The sequence below is a fragment of the Calypte anna genome, chromosome 2 (genome assembly GCF_003957555.1).
Source record: "Calypte anna isolate BGI_N300 chromosome 2, bCalAnn1_v1.p, whole genome shotgun sequence".
NCBI classification, from domain to species: Eukaryota; Metazoa; Chordata; class Aves; order Apodiformes; family Trochilidae; genus Calypte; species Calypte anna.
This window is the reverse complement of record NC_044245.1, coordinates 107,378,551-107,402,664: the sequence shown is the minus strand read 5'-3', so window position 1 is coordinate 107,402,664 and position 24,114 is coordinate 107,378,551. Positions and strand designations below refer to the sequence as shown.

The 24,114-nt window shown below is 36.9% G+C and overlaps 1 protein-coding gene across 1 annotated transcript; it reads right to left on the bottom strand.

Annotated features, from left to right (window-relative positions):
- Positions 1 to 4,093: 4,093 nt before the first annotated feature.
- LOC103531884 (desmoglein-1) lies at positions 4,094 to 23,838 on the bottom strand. The gene is made up of 16 exons (XM_030445597.1): positions 23,791 to 23,838; positions 17,919 to 17,954; positions 17,416 to 17,544; positions 16,586 to 16,741; positions 16,289 to 16,436; positions 15,249 to 15,412; positions 14,865 to 14,999; positions 14,143 to 14,328; positions 13,690 to 13,949; positions 12,710 to 12,852; positions 12,347 to 12,565; positions 10,693 to 11,190; positions 8,887 to 9,035; positions 8,328 to 8,388; positions 6,638 to 6,849; positions 4,094 to 5,065 (listed from the first exon to the last, which is right to left on the bottom strand). The coding sequence occupies exons 1-16, from the start codon at positions 23,836 to 23,838 to the stop codon at positions 4,094 to 4,096; spliced, it is 3,516 nt and encodes a 1,171-aa protein (XP_030301457.1).
- Positions 23,839 to 24,114: the final 276 nt, after the last annotated feature.

Sequence of the window (24,114 nt, the reverse complement as noted above, 5' to 3'; positions counted from 1 at the left end):
CAGCTCAGCTTAACCTGTATGAACTGAATGTATTGGTCATGTCTGTGCTGTCAAATGCTGTGATTCAAGTGTCTTTGGCTCATTTCTCTGTGGCTTGTGTTCAAGTGTTAATCTATAGATCTTCTGAAGCACTCTTTAAAATCTGCAGGACAGAGAGGTATTACAGAAAAGGCCACCTAAAGAGAGAGAAAAATGCAGAGAACGATGGCTGGAGGAAATTTTACCATAATTCTTGTGAGACCTGAGAAAAATTTCTGCTTAATGACCTAAATCAAACTATCTTAGTCAATTTGACACAGGAAATACATTCACCCTGGGATGCCATGACTTTCTAAATCAGAATCTTTTGTTCCTTTTTATTTTTTTTCTGAAATAAAATTAAAACTAGAACTTTTCTGCACAAACCAGAAGATTTAAGAAAACCACATTTTCCACTGATAAACAGGAAAAAAATAATATCCTGAGCCAATCTACTTAAAACATGATGTTCCAAATTATAATTTATTGTATTTGTTCAGTGCCATTCAGAAATTATTACAAACATATATCTAATGCTTTCCTTTATAAAAACACAGTAATACTGTGATATTAAATCTCTTTTAAATAGAATGAAAATTTGGTTGGTCTGTAGTGAGGAGCATTTAAACTATGCAGTTATGTTAATGCAAGCAAAACAGTAGACTTTTAAAAATTTTTGCTTAAACCATAGAATCATAGAATGGTTTTGATTGGAAGTGACCCCAAAGTTCCAACCTCCCTGTATGGACAGGGACACTTCCCACTAGACCAGGTTGCTCAAAGCCCCATCCAATCTGACCTTGAACACTTCCAGGGATGAGGCATCCACAACCTTCTTGGGAAACCTGTTCCCACACTCATGGGAAAGAAGTTCTTCTGATGTGGTCTTTTTATATGAAAAAGAGTATGTGCTGCTCACAAAAGTTATCTTATTTATTACCACAAAGTCAGGACTGAGTGAACACTATCAACACTTGCAGTTCAAATTCAGATACTATTTCAAAGATAGAAATCTAACAAGACCCTCAGCTTGGGGTTTTATATTCTTCTTTATATTCTTCTATATTTGTCATGCTCTCAATATCTCAATAACTTGTATAAAACTGTAGGATCCTACTCCACAAAACCCAAGTGAAAAAATAAAGCCATAGACTCAGCGTTGCACACTGCTGACACTTTAATAAGGCTTTTTGACTTAGTGGTTTAGAGCAGGATTAATATCACTACTTGGCGTTGTCTTTCTTTCCTGAAAATCATTAATACTTCATTATTAAACAACGTGATTAAAGGTAGACAGCAAGTAGGCTTCTAAATTACACCAAAGAAAAAGAAACAAACTTAATGCCTGTCAGTCAGGACTCAACTATATGCTATTTTCTATGACTAAAGATAGAAAAAGAATTTGTACAGAGTTATTAATGAACTGAGTGTTTGTTTACATCTTTTAATACATTTTTCTACTACAATTTGCAGTAACCTAAAAATGTCCACATCTCACTGGGAAAATTGTTTTAAGAAAGTTCGTAAAAATTACACAGCAATAGGAACTAATATTCAGAAATGCACTGGAAATGCACTAAGGGATAATGCTGTGATTGCTGTTTTATGTGAGACATGGATATTAAAAAATGCTAGGAACCTTTCAAGAAATTTTATTAAATATTTATCTTTTAAAAGTTAAGAAGTAAACAACCACTACATAACCAACCAAAAGCTGTACTTTGAAAAAACATTTTTTTGCTATTAATTCTTCCCCTTTCCATTTCTAGACATGCAAGAGACCATAGATACTTCAGACCCTTATACTTCACACAGCATTCCCATTCAAGAGGGTCACAAAAAATTCATTATGTGCTTCTAAAACCTAGATATTTCTTTGAAACACAAATAGGAAAAATAATTCTGGTTTGCATAAGGTGATTATGGAAATATTTACAGAAGACTTTAGTATTTTACATTTTAAAAGATCTCTCATTGGCTTTGACTACATTTCATAGGCTTTCTAAATGTCTAGTGAGTCATATATATTTCAAATATTTGCTTTTTATTATGTAAATAGGTGGTTAGCAAAACGAAAAGGAGATTGTCAGCATTTTAATGAATTTCATCACACACTCTTTAGATTTAAAAGGGTACAGCTTTATGTATTAGTACCTTTTTTCTTTAAAGAATGGTTCTGAAACCCTGCTTAGAGTTGGTACATAACATAGAAGAGACTTAGCCACTGAAGTCAATTCAATTTTAGTGATACTTAAGATAATTGAGGCTACATGATAAGGTAAAAAAAAACGATGCTTCAGATATTACAGGGAGAGCACCTAGGATGTTCAGTTTCTTCAGGAGAGAACTTAAAGTCATGGAAAGGACCCTTTCTCAAGGTAGCCTTGGATTTGGTTGTGACTCCTAGGGATTACTGGCTGTGGCATAGACTCCAAGGGCACTGCAGATAGTCTTTGGCAGTGGATGCAATTGCACTTCTGAAAGCACCTTTTGAAAAGCCTTTCCCTGATGCCATACTCAGAAGCTTGTCATCCAGTTCTTCTGAGATAAGTTAGTCTGGATACACAAATGAAAGTTTCTTCTCCATTATATAGGGTGGGTGATTCATAGACAACTCTTGAACTTTTTGCTAACCTACATATCAAAGCTGAAGAAGCAAAATTTGTAGAAAAACTACTGATCTGGTGATCTAGCAAAAAGAAGCTAGTCCTTCTGTATAACTCTACTGTATTTACATTGAAGCGATGTTGCATCAGTCACTATACATTATGATACAGAAGTAAAATGAGATAGATACTGCATTTCAGTATTTTGCTCCTTCAGATCATATTCTAAGCCACATTAAGGTGTTATTAGAATAAAGGAGTCCAATAGAGCTGGTTTTTGTGGGAAAATAAAAGCCAGATTTAATTAAGATTATAGAACCATAAAGACTTTTTCAATGAACACATTCAAATAAACTTTCAAAATATCAATGCAAAATACATTGACATATGAAATAACAATTCACCATATTGCTTATTAGCAAATTTATATTGCTCCCAAGTGTTTTTGTTTTGTTTTGTTTTGTTTTGTTTTCATGAAGGACTTCAGCTACCAGTGATACAATACTCGCTATAGCCTCCCTACATCACAAAGCTTTTAAGATGTTGTTTTCTTGTCAGCATTACAAAAGAGAACAGGCACAGTATGTTGTAGCCCTCTTAACATAACCTGACATGAGCAACTTAAACGGTAGTCATAGTTTGGCATGAAAATACCACTAAGAGCTCCTGGTTGCTACTGAAGTAATTTTACATGGAAATAAATCTGTAATGAGAATGGAGAAGTGATGAAGCCAACATCTTCTTGGGTGACAGTGTCAATGCAGCAGAGTCAGCTGCAGTGAATTGCTGATCGCACTTGTTGCCATGAGAGTCAGGGCATGTCAGGCCCTGGCAGAGTGTTTGTTTTACTGAGAACTTCAGAAAGTGGTGAAAATGTGTTTATATGATTATTATTTATAACTATTGCTGGTGATGGGAGAAATGACTGAAAGTGCCGTTTTGCAGCGCTTCCATGAATTACATAAGTAAAGAGATACATTTGAAAGTGCTTATTTAGTCTTGAGTTGACTAATGTTTTATTACATTCTTTTCCTGTCTTGTCAGTGAGGGGCTATGAACCCAAATCTACTTACTGTGGGACATTACTCAGCAGTACAGTATATTAACACCTTTGTTTATATGTAACATTAATCATGCTGGTACCGTATGTGCACAAGGATTCTCTCTCACTGCTCCCCTAGGTAATCAGGTCTCTCTACAAAAACTTTAGTATCTATTTGTATCTATTTTGTAGTACTAGGTGGAGAGAAGGAAATAAATTTAAAGCTAACTTCGACTTTCCCTTGTCTGACAAAATCCTGAGTTTGACCATGACAAAGGGCACCCTTTGGAGATCCTCACACGAGCAGGAATCCCTGAAACTTGAGTGCTATTTCCTAGTTATAAATAATAACAATATTCTTGGTGGGTGGCCGTTAATTGGTGTTGGTACAAATGGTGATTTTGACTGGATGGGGCATGCAGAGACCTTACTGACTGGAGTACTGCACAGTGCTGTACTTTGTCACCCTTCTCCGGGAGGTGCCGGGGGACGCCGTGCCCATTCCCTGGCCGAGGTTACAGTCGGCACTAAGCATCTGACTTGCACTGCCCAGGCTTCCCAGATTTGCCCCTCCTAGGCTTGCTCCTCCCAGGCTGCTCATCCCAGACCCTGACACTACCCTCTCGGTGACCACCACGTTGTGGGCATTCGATAACTCTGAGGGGATGTTTATTAAGCTGCCTGGCATGGCAGAGGTGGGCCTGAACACCCTTTCTGTCACCACCACGTTAGACCCGTCTACCAAATCGGGAATGCTGAGAGAGGTCGGGAGCCGGGAGTTAGGTGCAATTACTCTTTCCGTGACGATAATGTTGGACCCGTCTGTGAGATCAGGGATATCTAACATGCCACGCAAATCAGAAGCAGACGCAGGACCAACAACCCTTTCTGTTACTACAACATTGGATGATCGCAGGGGGTCAACAGGAAGAGAAGAAGAGCCAGAGGTGTAGGTCTCAGTCACCGTCATGTTTCCGTGGAGCAAGGGATCTGGCATTGGCCTCGGGGGCTGTATGGTTGACCCAGACGTATAGGTGTTTTCAGTAACAACCGTTGTGGTGCCAACTGGGGTGGGCATAGGGGCATTTCCGTTGACGATGATGGTGGTTCCAGGTGGTGGAAGGTTTAGATCACTTTCAGGGTTTGGAAAGGTGGTGTTAATGCCTGGCCAGGGTGGGTTGACATCAGGGAAAGGTTCGATCTCTTTACCCAGACAGATCTCTGCCAAGGTCTTAAATTTTGGTCCTAATGTATCCAAGTATGTTTCATCTGTATCTTCTCCAATAAAGCTGCAGCAACCCACAGAGCCAACAGGAGTACCAACTCCTTCATGATCATATATTAGTAGGCAGTCATTTGCTGGCCGACCTTCATCTTCATCTGCATATGCAAATGCTTTCTGTAGAGTTCAAAACCAGAAAAAAAGGTAAAATTTCCATTAAGTTTTTAATTACGAAGACTCATGCTGTACTAAGAGTTCCTTAACAACAGCAAGGATCATTTGACGTGAAAAACAGGGCATCAACTGGACAAATTATATCATCAACCTTTTTGTGACACTGAAGTAAGTTTTATTCAAATGTTAACAATATTTTAGCAAATACTCAGCATCTCAAACTTCACCCACTGTTGTCAGTAGGTGAAGGCAAAGAGTGAAAGGGACAGGGAAAATAATGTACTCTCTAAGTAGCAACATCCAGATGAAATAGTAGGAAGAGGAGTGAAACAAGATGGTGAGTGGAGCAGTGGGAGGCCAGGACAGAGAGGAGAGGATGGATGGTTGCTCACAGCAAAGAAGGCTTGGTAAGCCCAGAGGGAAATCCACTTTGAGCAGGATGGAGATTGCTTTGTTGTGATGGCCTTGGGGATGATAAGGTGGCACATGCAAAGGGACTGGATAAGAAAGAGGAGAATTTAAATTGAGTAAGGGGTGACATTAGAGGAAGCAGGGAAGGATGGCAGGGGAGGCCCAGGAGGGAGAGTCAGAGGGTTTGTAGGATGAGATGGTAAACTTTGGGGTCCTATAGCTGGCAATTATGTAGTTCTCCCAGCCTAGGCAGGGGGATGGAAGGAGTCCACGCTTAGGACTTAAGGACTGCTCTGTCCTGTCCTCCAAGAATTTTGTTGAGATTTCAAAGTACAGCAATCTTTCTGTAGTAACTGATATTTTGGCTGCATATACAGTTATATATATATAGTATTTATACCTCAAAGCTCATGGTAATTATGAAAATATATCTCATTAATTGTTAATAATGTAAATGCCATAGAATTTTTTTATCCCATATGTAAAAGCTAATTAATATATTACCAATTACGAAACTGCATATTTGTGTCACTTGCAGTTCACAGGTCTTTTTTGACCAAAAATAGCAATAAAGTGAAATCACATTTCCAATTCTTTAAGGGTTAGAGTCTCTTTATTAAGCAAGCTGTACAAGAAGTATGTGTGAACAGTTTCACAAAGTTACTATCTATTTATACACTGGAAAAGGTGGCAAATAAATATAGAACTGGTAGTCACTTATGAAGCTGAAATAACTTTACTGCTTGCTATCCCTAACTGCGTCCATCAGTTTTGCAAAAAGGCTATCGAGCAACCAAATATACTGTGCCAGCAGCTAAAAAGCAGTAGTACTACTGTCCAAGTTTTTCACAGAATCACAGAATGTTTAGGTTGGAAGAGACCTCCAAGATCATCCAGTCCAACCTTTGACCAACACCATTTTCTAACTACTAAACCATGTCCTTAAGGACCAGGTCCAAATGCCTTTAAATGCCTTCAGGGATGGCGACTTCACTGCTGTCCTGGGCAGGCATTTTCCTACTAATACAATGGGCTTTGCTCTCACACCAGATTTATGGAAGTTTCAAGTTGAGTGGAGTTGTTCTGGATTTCCATCATGTAACCTGGGGAGAAGAATCTAACACTGGGGTCACATACACAATGCAAGGAAGATCAGTTTTTTACCTCAGAGAAGTAGCTGTCTAGGAAGGTCATGTTCACCCCTCCCTCTCGATACTCTTTTATTGTTCCTCCAATTGATCCTTTTACTTCTCCTCCTGTTCCAGAAATTCCTCCAGCTGTTCCATAACCAGTACCAGTGCCATAGCCAACCCCTGTAGTTTCTTCAACACCAGAAGCTACTACTCCTCCTCCTCCATATGTGTTTGTATATATGTCTGAAAGCAAAAAAAGAAAAATTATCCTTCCTGTGCCCTGTGAAAACATATACAGAATTTGCCAGCTGTTTTTACAATGACACTACTAAGTTTCTAAACGCATTTTTAGACTAATTTCAGTCATAGATCCATGCATGTGTGCCAAATGTTGAAGCTGCAATAAAACTGAAGTTCATATTAGCAGACATCTAGCCTTGATTTTATTCTTCAGGCTACTCTGCATGCATGTAGGCACTTTAGAAAGTCCATGATTCACTGGTGTGCTTGGCTGAATAGATTCCTCTGTCTGGTGTATATATATAGTGTCATGGGATTTACATTAGACAGTCAGACCATGCTTTTGGATATTTATGCAAATACATAAATGCATATTTATGATCACTTCAGGGTTAACATTTTTTTCCTTAAACTCTTTTCTAAAATAAATAGCTTTGTGACTCCTTTCATATTTTCTAGTTATTAGATTGTTAGGGGGGATTTGGGAGAACAAAATTGATCATAATAACCATCATTGTTAGTAATGCAGAGTCAAAATGACCTTTACCATTAGCTACTAAGTCATACTTACAGGATTTATCTTCTCCAGATTTTTTCATACATTCTAGCAAGCAATAAGTGCTTACAATAATATCCTTACAATAAGAAACATAAGCTAAATTATATTAATTTTTTTCATTTAATCTTGTTACTTTGTTCAGCTTGAAGGAGGAGCTTTCATCTTAATGGCCCTGAACAGTGGAAATAAAATAAATCATATGGAAGTCTTAATGTTTTCAGTTTTCATGGTGGCAGAACTTCCCTGAGAACAAGTATTTAATTCATGTTTATACCCCAAAGTGTTCTAATTACAGTGACCTTTCTTCCCAACAGAAGCTAGTGAAAATGGATTTATGCCAACATCCTCCTTGTTTTAAAGTAAGGAATGGGGAAAAAGATAAAGTGGCACTGATAGTTTGATTTATTCTCTCTTGCCATCAAATTCTTAGGGAAATCTTATATCAGAAGCATAAATTTATTGTGCTATGTACCAGCTTTCTGTCTAGGCTGGTGCAAAAATAATCAGTGATTAACTGGCCACATGAGAGGTCCTATTCTCTCTGTGGGAGGAAGTGAAGATTTCACCACTGAGTTATGAAAGAAAATTTCATTATTCTGGCCTCAAAATTGATTTCTGCTAAAACTGGTGACTTGAAAAGACCTTCCACTCACTAGCAGGACAGTTAAAGAAAAATTGCCTGAGATTTTAAAGCCTTGGCAGATATTTCAAAATAAATGGAATTTTCAGGAACTGATCTTCTCAAAGGCTTAAACCTTAGTTCCTTTATTCATACTTTAAGTCTTACAGCATCAGCTGTCTGTAAATGGAGGATTTGTAGTGTTGGGTTGTAGCAGAGAAACCAAAGTGCTTCTTGGAAGATCTGAAGTTCTGCAGGATAGCTAAATGATGGTTCATGTAGAGAATTTTAGGATCTGCTTACCAGAGGGTTCACCAAAATCACCTCCTGCAGCTGTTGTTGGGCCAAGAATGTGTGAGACATCCTGGAAAACAACATTTTGACTCCTTAAATTATGACTTTGAAATTCCAGTATGAAGACTAGAACTTCCTGAATCATATTAAAGAACCAGCAGTCTAAACTGTTTATTTATTACCGTATCCTTTAAATAAAGAAAACAAAACAAACAAACACAAAACCAAAAAACCCAAAAAGGGTCTATTTAAGTTTTTTCATTGCCAAGGTAAAAGTTGCCAGCTTGTCTTACTTTGCATTGAAAAAGCTTCCTAGCTACCGTGTTTCAGCAAGGGAACAATAACACCAAACTCTTGGGACAAACTTGATCACAGACATAAAATACAAACTCCCATCTGCTAATGTTGGTTAAGAATCACTTTTCCTGTCTGCCTGGGAATTGTTGACAATGCCAGGCTTATTTTCAGTGATGACACAGTGCTACTATCACTTTCCTGCTTCTAGTCAAACGCAGTCTTTTCTGTAAATATGAGTTACTGTGGTTTTAGAAACATGGGATGTACTGACCCTGTCTTCAGGTTGTGCACCTTCTATTCCCCAGGGATGAATTGCCCCTTCTGTGCATTCAGGTACAGGTTCAAATCCAGTTCCAACTCCACCTGCCACACCAGGACCACAGCCACAGCAGTCGCTCATTGACATCAGAATTGGAATCACTTAGCAGGAAAGAAACAGGAAACTGGGATTTAGGACTTCTCTGCCTCACAGGAACAGCTGATTTTCCCAAAGGGCAGGTGCTCAAGGACTTTGGAAAATATGTATTTTAAAATGCTTTTAACCAAGTAGCCTGCAAGTCTGGCTTTCAGAATCATTAGCTGCTTTTGGAGATGTATTTGGAAATTCAGAATAATTTGGACCTTTACTTATAGCAGAGCAAAGCGAGGGTGGAGTAGGGCTGTTACTCCAACTTCATGCCTATACACCTGGGAACAGACTTTCATCTGTCTCAGCTGAATGAATGTAAATTGCATATGAAAATAGAACAAACAGAACCAGTTTTGCTCATATAGAATTCAGTGGAATTCATTCTTAATATGTAAGCATGCATTTGTCTCTTCAGATGTTGCAATAGAAAGGAAATACACATTAGTATTAATAGACATATATGAGAATCAGTGGAGGGATATTCATCTGCCTACAGTGATCTTTGGCTAAGGCTCCATTTGCATTTTTCAGATCACATATACATAATGCTTGATTTGAAAAAAAATGTAGAAGCAAACTCCAAACCCCAGTTTTAACAAATGATTACAAAGAGAGAGCCAGGTTTCCCAGTGTGCTGCATTATGCTTCTTTATTTCAAGAACTCAGTGTTGGAAATTGCTGAATGCTTTAAACACCAACACTGAAAACACAGCTCATTATATAAAGGCACTGCAAAAGTAATTCTGAATGTCTTTAGGTCCTTAACCTAGATGGCTAAGGTACTAACCTTAATACCACTGCAGAGGGAATGGAGAGAGAGAGTTGCCTACATCAGACTGAGCAGAGCATCTAAAACTCTCAGTTTAACAGCAAAGTGAATTGAAGAGAAAAGGGGAACTGGCTGTACAGCATCCTAAGTGCTAACTCATGCTGCACAACTCATATGTTTATATATATTACTTATATGTATATTTAGTCCAGACTACTAACTAGGGCAAAAGAGTTCCAAAGGCAGAAATACAGCCTGTCCTGTAACTTTAACCACCTGGGAACTATAAACAAAAGAGCCTTTTGCAGCTTCAAAACTTTGTGTTTGTTAATTCCTACTAGTCAAAGATCAGAACCCAAAACAAACTCCACACCCTCAATCAGGAGAAAAATTCATTTCCTCTGTTTTTTTCAGTCAGCATTTATGCATCAATAAATTTTGGGTGCTGATTGCTTGACTCCTAGGCCATAAAAGAAAGAGGATCATACTGCTTGGGGTGGTCTGAGAAGTAATTGCTTGCATAAAGTCTAACCCGGGGAATTCTTATCCCTGAAACTCATTATTTCTTAAAAAAATACTAGGATATATGAAGAAATTACTATTTTGATATTGTTACAACTGGCTATATATAGTGTTATGAACAGGGTAACATCTTAGAAAAAAAAAAACCCTAGGTCTTGGGAAGGAAATAGTTATTTCTGAATTAAATATGTATATAAATATGTATAATATAAAAGGCATCAAAATTCTCATAATATAAAAGGCAATTTTTTTCTGTCAAGTGGCCCATAGGAGACTTGAGGTACAAGACCAACCAGAAAAGTCACCCTGTTTTAGAAGAAATAAAAAATACACTCTTTAGAAAACTAATACAGCTGTTTTCTTAATTTAATACTTACAAACAAATATTAATCCACCGAGAAACATGAGACCGATGGCAGTACCACTTAGTGTGGTCGCAGATGGGAGAGCTCTGCCATAATTTCCACTTCCATCATAAGAGGTATCAGTGACTCCACCATATCCATCACCTTCACTGTATGCATCCGTGTAAACTGGCCAGTCTGTGTGGTCATAAGGTTGTTCTCCAGGTCTAGTCCCTTCTTGTCCTGTCCCTCCACCTTCCTGGGTTCCTCCACTACTGCTACCGCCACCAGCACCACCAGTAGTGCCACCACCAGTGCTACCACCACCAGTGCCACCACCACTGCCACCACCACCAATGATAATTATTCTTGTGGCCCCACTGGTGCAGTAATTACGACTGTCACACTGGCAAGCTTGCACAGGAATTATATGTGGTCTAAAGCAGCGTCGGCCTTGGCTATCTCTTACGGTGATATAGATCTTATACATGTAAAAGTCAATGTTCTGACTGACCAGTTCAGCTGAGGAAGCTTTTGGGAAAAAAAAGAAGAAAGAGAAAAGGATTACAAATCCTGTACAAATCTATGATTTTTGTGAGTAATGTTCATAGAACTGAATGAAGACTGAGTGTTCCTATTCTAAAGTCCTCAGTGACTTAGGTGTCTAAAGTCTTTGTTCAAAGTTGAAAGTTGTGATATTCATCTACGCTAAGGTTTTTCTGAACCAGTTAAGTCTGCTCATCCCTTTTTAACCTGAGAAATGTGTTACGAGCAAATGCATTTTTTTTTTAGATCTGCAGCATTTTTCCTGAGTTTTATTTGCACAATGACAAACAGAAAAATTGCAAGTTTTATCAGTTTGGTTTTTACTCTCGCAAGGAATTTACATGTTTTTTAAAATTTTTTTTCAGTAGTTTGAAAATAAAGTTACACATTTCCATCTGTTTAGGACAAATGGGAGACTAGCTGTAATTGTGATATTTACCATTTAATTTAGCCACGTCTGCATACAGAAAGTTATGCAAATTCTCTCATTTAGTGATGTATGAGATTAGATTAATTCATTCGTTTGTCATGTCCTATTGGGGGAACCTGAAAACCTCCACTGAGCACAGACTAAACTATTTTCTTGGAAATACAAGAGTAAGTAAGTATAATTTGTGCAATAACTAGCTAAAGCTGCAATTTTTGTTCGCCATTTTCATATGCCTCTCTTAACAGTAAAGCTCTGCCAGCTAATAACTTTAATAAATAAACTTGAGAGCTTTTTCATATGATTAGAATTTTTTAGCTTTAGAAAGAAAAAGCTATCAAATTACTCCTTTTGAACTACCTCATTAAGTTTAAACCAATAGAGGTGCTTATTGTAGCTTCACTCAAGTAAAATACTGCTTTGTTTTTAGCTGTACGTTTTTAGTTTCTTTTAAAAGATGATAGCTAGATAAAACACATGTAATGATTCTGATTCTACTTCTAATATATATATTTATTCATTTATTTATATATATATATCTGCAAGTCCAGATCAACTTCTTGGATTCATATGAACATAAAATCACATTTAAATAAGTTTAGAATTGATTCTAATAATTGTTTTGTTTGTTACTGCAGGGTTATCCTAATCTTATATCTTACAGAAAAGCTTAACAGAATGATCTATTCTGCCATAAAATGTAGGTTAATTTACCATTTATTGATCTGATAATCCAGGTAGTCTGAGGTTCACCATGGATGCTGAATGTAAAGGGGGCACCATATGAACCACCGTCGATAGCCTTTGCTGTGATAACCACTGATGGGGAATTCATGCATACTTTCCTTATTTCAGTATTAATACTTGGACAATTGTCATTGATGTCTTGTAATGAAAGCACAATTGTGCCAGTAGCAGTATATCGAGGAACACCTGTAAAAAGAAAGTATTTGTAGTCAGGAGGGGCTGTGGATACTGTAAAAAATACAGTTTATGTGGGAAAATTAGAAACAGTAAAAAACGACAGAAGAAAACTGGAAAAAAGAGAGTTTCAGAAAACTTTATCTCTTTTCTTACCTTTGGTGATAGCCAGAACCTCTGCTTTGTACTGCCCATTCGTTACATAGACTGATTCCCAGTTAACAACTTTGGTCAGCATGATTTCACCAGAGTTTTGATTGATTCTGAATAAGGCACCTGGATCACGTCCTATACTATATCTGTATTTGGTGAAGTAAAAACACTCAGCATTATGTTATATATGTATATGTATTACATATTAATTTTGCAAATATTTGTCACTTGGAAAATTTTTTTCTCTAGGTACTATTGCATTGCATCCTGCTCAAGTAAACTTCTGCAGGCTTCAGAAGATGTAGACCAGAAAAATAATTAAGAATAAAGTAAATGTGTAAAGGTACATTATATTTTGAATTGTCTAAAAGTAAAGTAATTCTGGGCCTTGTAAACATCTACTAAAACCTTTGTTGATATCAGTAGCTTTTCCTACAAGGTTCTACAGCTCTATTTGCTAACGTATTTATCTGTTTAATAAAATTTTTTCCAACATTTACATTTATTTCTACATACATAAAAAGCAAATTATGGTCTCATTAATTTAATCAGATTTTTTTTTTTTTACTATAGAATGAACCTCTTCTATTCTGACATTATAATATTGCCCATTGTTGGTGTTTTCTGCTTGCTTATTTTAGTTGTGATTAAAAATTCTCTATTTGTAGCAACTTTTCAAGAAAAAATATTCTTAGGTTAGGAAAAAACCTGTTCTGATTTACTTAAGTTACAGCCTGTAAGAAAACTAAATATTTTCTTTGTTTTATGCTCAAGGCTAAGGAAAGTAGATCAGGAAACAAAAACAATCATAGCATTAAAATGGCCTGAGGATCATACTATTGCTGTTTTTCTATGGCTAATCTAGTAAAAATTTGTAAGCAGTTTTTTTTTGGAGCACTCTTTAAAACACCTATTCCTCATTCCATTGAATTCTCAGTTAAAAGAATTATTCTATCCAGGGAGTTAAGCAGAAAAGAGCTTACACAACATTTGATGCAATAGATCCAGTGTCCTCATCGATGGCTGTGTATGTTCCCACAATATAATTTGCTCTTATGTTTCCTGGTACAGAAAACACAATTGAAGATGGATGAAATTTTGGCGGTTCAATTATATTTTCTACTTGTATTGTGAGTGGTGTTCCAGATATTCTGTAGTCCTGTATAACAGAGTGGTGGAAAGCGGCCACATTCCTGACACCAATAGTCAGTGAGTGAGTTGAGATATGTTCATAATTCAGTTCCTAAAAGATAAACCACAGAGAACTAGGTAATAAATATAAGTTCCTTTAAGTTTATTTAAATATTTTAACTTTTAAATGGTTGAGCAACTGGTTTTTTTTTTTTTACTACTAATTTAATTTTGTTAGAAATTTATTAATTAAAAATATTTAATGATGATTGTTTCAACAGTTGGATCATAAGATTTATCCATACCTTAATTACTCTGAGGATTCCTTGATTTGTAGCTCGATCTGTAACAATTTCAAAGAAGTTATCTTCATTACCGGATATAAAGAAAAACTCAGCAAACCAGTTGTCTGTGAACTCTTCATCAGCATCCAGAGCTTGTATTCTTAGCAGTTCTGAACTGAGTGAATTTTCTGAAATACTTGCTGAAAACTGGAATGATAGATAAAGACCTCTTAGCAAACACTAAAATATACAAAGTGAGGAAAACACAACTGACTGCAGAGATTTGTTGGGAGGGTGTCCTGCCCACAGTCCATTCCACTTTAATAAAAATCCCGTGTGGCAGATAAATTAAATTGCGATTCTGCTTGTAGCTCTGAAGAGCTGCATCATATCAAGTGTTTGCAGAGGCAGCTCAGAGAATATGGATTTGGGCTTTTTGTAGGAAAATATTGTGCAATGTTTGGATCTAACTATGTTATCTGGCCACATTGCACAGGTCTGGGCACCAGAATGAGGTCAGGGTTGACCTCTCTGAATAAAAAAATTATTTATGTATATATTATTAGAATTGGTGTACAAGTGATGCATTAAATTTTGAGAAAGCTTCAAGGAAACAACCCTCTTAATCTCATGGAGCATTCAAATGTGAAAGTGCTCTAAGGATTAGTAAGGGATCTGTTATCAAGTGGTTATTTGACCAGGGTTTTAAAAGAGTGGTGTTGGTTTCGGTATTACAAACTTACAGAGCTTTGAGCAAGGGTTGGGAAGTTGTCATTGACATCAATAACTTTAACATTGCAGCTGCAAAGGGATGAGATTCCATCTGCAGCTCCATCCCGGTCAGATGCCTTCACAACAAGAGTGTAGGAACTATGTTGCTGTCACAGAAAGAAAAATGAACATGTCAGAAGTATCACCTGTATGTCTTACACATTATAAAGAGTCATGTCTTGCCACTATTTCCTCATGATGGAATTTGCCTTAGAAAATTTATTGTAAGACACAGAATAAGTGCATTTCTCCCTTAATTTTTAAAAAAAAACAAATTTTCTCCTTTTTTATCCCATTCTCATAACACATATACAGCAGGAGAGCAGGTTATTTAAGTCTGAAAATGGAAATGTTACCTCTCTGTCAAGAAAATTTGCAATATGGAGTTCTCCAGTATATTTATTCATAATGAACATGGGTTGTCCTGAAGGTTCCTGACTCTCTATCTTGAAGGCAATTTTAGAATTCAAGTGATTAGGCTCATCTGCATCTGTTGCAATTATTTTCATCACCAGCGTGTCTAAAAATAAAAAAATAATAATTAAAAAAATTAAGAAAATCTGTTTTGTTCCCACAAACAACTCATCAAGACAAAGGTAAAATTTGGGGTAGGAAAATGATAGAACAATATCTATTCCTTGACAGTGACAACCCCCCTCCCAAAAGTTTCATTCTGTAGTATTGATTCCAACTGAATGTTAACAACTTCAAAATGCATTAAAAATGAAGGTCAGATGGAATAATGCAGATTTTTTCTGAACTTCTCTTACATCACTGTGGTATCTATCTAAAAAACACAACTGACCACCTAGATGTTATTATAAGTAACCTCCATGGTTTTAAATTAGAACTAGAAAGTAGAAAATAAGTTAGGCACCCTTGGCTCAGTGCTGTACACATCTGATGCTGATTGCTGTACTTTTAGCAAAGAAGAACATTTTAGTGGTTTAAGTAAGGGTTTATTTAGTAATACTGTGCTTTAACTGCAATGCTCATGCTACAAATACAAATATTTGAAATAGAAAAAGTGGGAATAAATGTATTTTAAAAATAAATAAGTGTAGATGTAATTTAAAAAAAAAATTAAAAATTTTTTTTAAGGAGAAGGAATGAATGGCATATTTTAAATTTTCATATATGAAAGAATCTGCATGATGATACAGCCAAAACCTGGAACATTCAGCATTCATATGTGGAAGAAAAGGGGGAAGGAAACATCACTGCTTAATTTTAAGCAATGATATAATGTGGAGAAGCATCTGCTGCTCCTTCCTCTGCAGTACCTCTGGCTAATATGTGTCATTGCCTAAGAAAATGTAGAACAAATACCCCAGGTTTATAGTAACTGTATTCTGGGAGCTTCACCAACTATAATAGACATAACATAGTTACTTACTCTCCATACTGCTCTCTTCAATAGATCCTGTAAATACAGTTTGTGAAAATATGGGAGGGTTATCATTGATATCCAGAACTCTGACTCGAAGTTCAAGAGGTGGTTCCAAATCTATTCCCGTCAATGAGTGCTTAGCAAAGCAACGGATCTAGATAAAGAGATTTATTTTTAAAAAAATCAAAAGTGAAGTAAGCAAAGTAATAACAATATGAAACACGTGAGTCTGTCTTTTTCTGCTCTCCCTGCCCCACCTTGGATCCCATACTAGAAAGTTAAACCAAACAGGGGAATACTTACAACAAATACTGGGGTTACTTCCCTGTCCACTATTGATGTTATATTAATATCTCCTGTTCGTGGGTTGACAACAAATATTCCATAGGGGGCACGATCAATTCCAACTCCAGAGATGCTGTATGTAACTGGATTGTTTTCTTCACAATCTGATCGGATCTACAATAACAAATAACATTTATTTATGCAAGTTTACTGAGGACACCTGCAGGGCTTTTTTTTTGAGATTATTAGTTCCTGTAAAAAAATCTATATAGTTTCAGTTTTACAGCCATTTATCACAAGGTTCAATCAACAGAACTGATGGAAGGCTCCTCTAAAAACAGGTCATCCTAGAGATCCATCTATCTTTAAGTAGTGGATAGGTTTTCTCTTTCCCTTAAATCTTCTGGCAGGGAAATAGAGAGAGAAACTTCCAAGAGTTTCTTTCTGTAGGTGGACTTCAATGGGTACCGTCATGGTAAGAGGATAGAAAGACCTCTTCTTTGCTCTGCTGCTCACAGAAGTCATTCACTTTCCCTGAACTTCTGCTCAGGGGTTTCTTGGGGTGACGAAGAAAAGAAAAATATCACAGCAGATGCTGCACATGAAGGAACTGTGGCTAGATCTGTTCAGGAGTTGTGTGGATGGCAAAGTTCTGGGAAGCCTTTGATCACTTCTCAGCAGCCAGGTAGGGTCACCTTATGAGACTGCCTAAGCAGAGCTGGAAATATTGCAACATCTTTCTTTTATTCTGTGTTCCTAAGCAAACCTACTTAAAAACCTCTCTGCTTTTATCAGTCTGTCTTTAGAAAAACTTCCTTGTCAGTGAACACTTCTGTTTTTCTACTTACTCTGGCAATTGGGTTCCTTTTAGAATTATCTTCTCCTTCTCTACAGGCTGCAGCAAATTTGATCCATTCACGTTTTTGTCTTTTGAATGTTTTCCATCTTGCCATTCCATTTTCATCCCATTCTTTTACCTTTAATAGAGAAATCCAGTGTCATATGGCCAGTAATATCAATCCATTTTAAACTAATACAGGCAGTTAGAATTTTCAACAAAGAGAAAAGGGATTTTTACAGATCGTATGGTTTTTTATATGTCTGTGAGTTCCAAAATCTAAGAATATACATGTTTATTTAAAAATTATTCTGGTGTGCAAGATTCTCATTTAGGTTCAGTAGAAGTTCTCTTGGGGGACTGAGCAGGTTATAACCTGCAACTGCTTAATATTTAAATGTGTTTTCAATCTTCAGGCTCAGAAATGGCTTTGTTTGGTATTTTCCCTTTCATTTTTGCATTAGTTATATTTAATGTAATCAGAAAATCAGATTTGAAAGAAATAAATATTACCTCTACATGAAATCCCGTGCTGAATTCCAAGAGTACCTGTGAGAACAAGAAGATTGGCATATGAGAATGTTGGGTAAAATGAAGCAAGCAAAACCCAGTTGCCATACATTGCTATACTGCAGGACTGGACCTGTACTTTTTCTCAAGACTATTGCAATAGCTTATCTAAGCAGTAGCTACAGGATTTCCATAAATGACTTTGTGCAATTAGTTTTTTTCTATACCCATCACTTGAATTCCTTGACAGTTTTTTTGAACTTTGACTTTCTGCCTGCATCAAAATACAGCATTTACACACATTTTTAAGTTGGAATGTCTCAGCTGAACTGAAAAGTGGCTGCAAGAGCTGCTATTAAAAAATATATCTAGGAAACTAAATGAGTATTTTTTTTATTCTAAAGAACTTATTCTATAAAATTTATTTTTTCTTATTTAGAACACCCATAGTATTCTTGAAAGTTCTTGAAACTTCCCACTGAGGCTGAAGAGGTTCAGCATAAGATGGAAAGCCAACTGCAGTCACTAGGCCTGCAGGCCCATTTTCCTAGAGTGTAGTGGGCTTTGATTTAAGGTCTAACTATGTGACCAATATCTTGAATACATAAAGGTGGCAGGATCAGATGCAATATGTCATTACTTGAGTAATGAAATATTTTCACTTTCTTGATTAACACAATTTAAAAGAATTCACAGTTTAATTAACCTTTTTCCTATAAGGTGTGAAAATGATGCTCACTTGATGAATGAACCTCTTCAGATATGATAAAGAAAGGGGGATATGGATGCTTAATAGTTAACAGCTGTAGTTATCAATTTTCTGCTTTCCTTTTAATTTCCCAATACTGATCAGTAGCTTTCTTTTCATCTGACACGTTTTATCTGGTGGATTTATCCCAGTTATATTTGGATAAAATCTTTTTCATTACCTCATGGGACTCTCCTCACTTCAAATTTATTGCATTACGATGTCAAGGCTGGACACAGACATTTTTCCACTTACTTCATGTTAAAGCAGCCTCTTACATGCAACAGATTAATGAATAGCATCTTCACCTTCCTTCTTGTCCCTTCCCCTTTTTCCTCATTTAACTCTGTATCATAAGAGATCCACCATCTGCCATTAACAAGGCAGTGTTTCCAATGATCTGATCTTTCCTAGAACATTCCCTAAGACCTTTACACATAATGCTGCCCTAACTTGTTTCTAAATGAAGGAATTTAGACTGTGGACTTGCCCATTTGGAATGCATATGCTTTGAAATTTATAGGAATATTGATGGAGTAAGGATTTTTTTTCTTGTTTCTGTAAGTGAGCTGTTGACGGAAATAGTTAAGAAAAGTACTCTGCATAAAAATCTTTACATTGCGTTCATGCTGTGCTAAAAGCATCAATACATCTTTTAAGCTGAGTTTATCTTGGAGACTATTAAATCTTCAGCAGCAGAATGGGGTTCAAATTCCTGTGCAGCCATTACTCAGAGAAGGGAAGCGATCAGACTCCATTTAAAATGTGGGTTTTCTTCACCACAGAGGGAGCTCAGGCTCAGGCTTTATATTCCCCCTTGGAGCTTGAGGAAACATGGGGCAGTGTAAGGGGCAGATTACACCCTCACCAGAGAACCTGAGTGGTGAAGGCAACCAGAAACAGCACAGATTCAACACCTCTTATCAGCTGATCCCATCCACAGAACAGAGCCTTCTTCGGTGAGTAAAGTGAAATCTTCTCCACCCTTCATCTGAAATCCCTTCTGGCATGCAAGCAATTCTCTTGACCCAGAAAAGTATGGGTATACACCTCTCAGTGCAATGTGAGGGAATCTTGTCTACTGTCTGCATCTTATGGTCAGTTCTGTTATTTCACACACGTGTCTCACATCCAGTCACCTCACTCTCATGCTCATCAGACCTAACTGAAAGCCTGAGTTCAGTGCACTGAAATAGGAACTACACCTGTAAAGAATTATTTTTATTAGGGACATGAATGTTCATAAAACACTTGATTTCAGCCAATGGGGAGTTCTGTTTTCAAGTGGTAAAGAACACACATGTTACACTGGAGTGTCATCCTTTGTTTCTGAGCACCAATATTGGAAATTTCAGGAATTTTTTCATCAGTAATGTTGGAGATTGCAAATTTAGATGCATTCCACACTTGTCCCATGGTCACTATTGAAAAACCCATTCTGCTACATGTTGCTAATGGAAAATCTTAAAAGAAGTCTTGATGATTTTGAACGCAGAATCCGTTTATTTGAAGGCTGATCTGATGAACTTGATGTCTGCTTTTGTCATGTCTCTTTCCGTTACTGCCATCTTATAGGAAGGACAGCAGGGATGAAGCAGACACGGCCATCTAGTTCACCAGAAAAACTTCAGCAATTTTGCAGTGACATCTCTCTGACTTGATCCAGGGATAGAGGTTTCTCTGCCTCCCCAACCAATGTTTCTGGTTCTCCACTATCATCAGCAGTTAGAAGCCTCCTCCTAATCCCTCATCCCCATTGTTTATTTCTAATATTTCTCTGTGATGCAAACCCATTTTTTTTCTAGTGCTATTTCCAACAGAGAAATATTGTCTCCGAGCAGCTAATGCCAACATACTTCCAGTTAGTGAACAATCTTCCATTCTAAACTAGTGTCCAAGTGCAGTACTTTCTATAGGTTCAGTGATTAATGATAATTAAAGCAATAGGAGCCACTGGAGTGTGTAAATCCTGAGGCATCCTGACGCACCATGGGGTAGGCAAGCTGACCAGAATGATAGCGAAATTTGCTGTCCTGTTATTCTTTGAGAGGCTGTGGAAAAATGGAAACTGCTGAGAAGCTAGAAGCTCATTGTAAAAGCTGTTTCAGGTTTGGGTTGGGAGAGGTGGAGGCAAGACACATGTTTATGGAGACTGTCATGTGCACGGTGGCTTGTCTGGAAGTTTGTCTTTTATTGTAATGATACAGAGCCTGAACCTTGTGTCCAAAATGATGCCTTAGAGTCACACTGGAATTATTCTGGATTCATTCTGATGTAACTGGGAACAGAATTAGGCCCATAGGATGTGTATGGTTCTTTGCACCTTCAAAGCAATTTACAAACAAGAATTAACTAATCATCGATTGACTGCCAAGCAATATTATACGCAATTATGGAATCCTCCCTACTCCACCTACTCAAATCTAAATGACTGAACACACCTTTAACATCTTCCCAGTATTATTCATATTGGATCTGCTTTTCTCTTTGAAGTCAGCAGTGGTATTGTTATTGGCCTGGATGGGAGGAGTGCTGAGAACTCACACATACTGTATTAGTCATCAGGGTGCCATGGTAGCTCTGGTTGTGTCAGCATTTCGGGACTTTTACGTCTTTCTTACTCAACCAAAGCTCTGATTAGTAAGGGGTTGAAGTAATGAATCCTTCCCTTCATTCATTATGAATCTCTTTAAAGAATGATAAACCAATGCATATGAAGTAATAAGAAGCAGAGCTGTAATAGAAGACAAAAGCTGATATTTTAAACAGGAGACAATTGATCACTTTTAAATCAAAACATGAATATGGTTTTGTTTCTACTTTCCATTTTCATAGGTCACTAGTAAATGTACTTCTTCCCGTTTAAAGGAGAAAAATTTCATGATGATTTTTCTGGCATTTTGTGATCTAAATCTGTGGAACTCAGGTATAACCATAGCATTACAACTGGGGAAAAAAAAAGAAAAGAAATAGGGGAAAAAAAAAGAAAAGAAATAGGAAAAAAAAAGGGTAGATAACACATGGGAAAATGTAGCCAGACAAAAGTGCATGCAAGAGATGTGGTGAATTCAAAATTATTAGCTGTCACATGATAGCTGGCAGGAGAAGAGTCATACCTGATCAAACAAGTTATTTCCATAAAACGTGTCTGTGCAAGTATCACAAACAGAACTCCCTTACTCATGAGAATAATGCCTTTGAAACCACGTGAGCAAGGGTTGCAGAATCAGTCCCACCAATGGTGAAATACATATAGCAAATTATTAGTTTCAGGGCTGGTAAGTTGGTAGTTTGGTTTTTTTGGGTTTTGGTTTTTTTTGTTTTTTGTTTTTTGTTTTTTTTTTTTTTTTGGTAGTAACGTACTAAAATATGTATAACTCTACAGCAATTTTATTATTTTATTCAGCACAAATTATTAGCATTATACTAACCAGACACACCATTCAGAGGTTTTAATGAAGGTTTAATCAAGCTAAAAACCAAGGCTGTTTCTCAGAGTACACTAAAATCCGATGCATAATTTATAATTTATTTAACCTCTATAATTTGTCTGTCACCATTCTGTAAAGCTCTGAAAGGTGCTGTTAAGCTGCACAGGCATAAACCGTAAAAACTGCTGTGCAGAAGAACATGTGATAAGAACAACATTTGTTTCCTCTGGATAGTAAAATTTCAAATATTTGATCGTCATCAAAACACAATGGCAGTTTTCACAATTGCTCTTTTTTCCTGACCCAACACATATCCTTCATCAGCCACAACTGTTACCAATAGTACTCTGAAAGAATGAAGATGACTCCAGAGTTGCCAGGTGAAGTAAAGCTGTAAAATCTTTTGATGGAGGTATCTTAGATACAGTAGAGTCAAAATTTTTTTTGAACTTTGACACATCAGGAGTGTGCATCACCAAGTAACTGAATAAAATGAATAGTCACTAATGCTACAGGAAAATCCAGAAGAGTTAGTGGGCTGTGCTGCTTGCCAATTCCAGAGCCCTCTGTGCTGCATTAAACAAGTAGGAACTCATCTGAACCATAACTCGCTTTTGCCAAGTCCTGTCCTTTGCTTGGCAGCTGCCCTGTGTTTATTAGTTCTACTTTAATGTCATCTAGAATTAATGGATTATTTTTTCAAAGTAATTCTTAGGATTTCACATTCTATAACAACAACTACTTTTCCTGATTATAACATTTCTGGAAGGATCAGTAACAAGAAGTTTCCAAACATTTACACTAATACTATGTGTAAAATGAAAGCCACAGAAGGACATCGCTATAATGAAAATGTTACTCTTTTCAGTCTTCAGGGTCAGAAACCTCTACATAATTTTAGAAGAGCAGCACAGATGAGTAAAAATAATCCAAACGAAGATCTGATTGCCAGAGTAGAAGGGCCTCCATAATTTTTTTAAATCCTATCTGGGTACTTTCTGTACCTTGACACATACATCGGACAACAATGCCACTTAACTATAGTCTCAACTTTCCTTTTACAGTGAGAAAAAGAAACCCAAAGAAAGAACAACACCTTCATCATGCACTCACTCAGCCAGCACATGGAGACTCAGACACAAATGCTCTACAGGATAGGTATTCTTTGTAAAGTGAAATAAGAGGCTGAGTCTTGATTTTTACTCAGCTAAGATCTGCACTAAATTTCATGGGTTTTGCTTAAACGTAAACATAGGAACTGGTCATCTCCGAAGCACTCTTGCTAATCAACTTAGAAAAAGAAATTTGCTCTTCACATTCCCACAATTGATTAACAAAAATAATAAAAAAAAATTCTATCATGCAAAGATTTTTATTAAAAACTGTGAGTAGTAGCCAAAGACAACATTCACCTGAAAAGTCATGCATTGAACATAGAAAGTCATTCTGAACATAAACAGACCGCAGAAAGTCATAATCAAAATAAACGTCTGTTAGCATTTAATGTTAAATTAAATTATTTGATTAGAACCTCCAGAAGTGCAGTTTAAAATAACCACAAATTTAGTTTTTATGCTAAGTTTTTCAGTATTTTTTGGGGGGAGTCATTTACACTGTAAAATGTAATGCTTTGCTGAGGAAGATACAACTGGCATAATCACAGAGTTTACAAGTATTCTTTTAAAATCTGACTTACCAATAAAAGGAACAGAAAAGCAGCAGTTCGGTGAGGGAGCCAATCCATGGCATCTGCCTTCTGGGATACAAGTCCAACTGCGTTAAGGTTACAAGTCTGTTCCTTTTCCCCTCCCCCCACCAAACTCTGGTGTCTACTTAAAAAGACACTCCGTAGATGTCTGTATACTCAGCTCTTCAAGGTGTCTCTGCCTCCCTCTGAGGGAAGCACTGAAGATGCTGTATAACAGAGTGTCTTTCCCCACCCCAAAACCCTGGGCTGGTCTCACCTGAAACGCTTGACAACATCATTATTGCTTGCAGGTAAAAGCTGAGAGACACACCT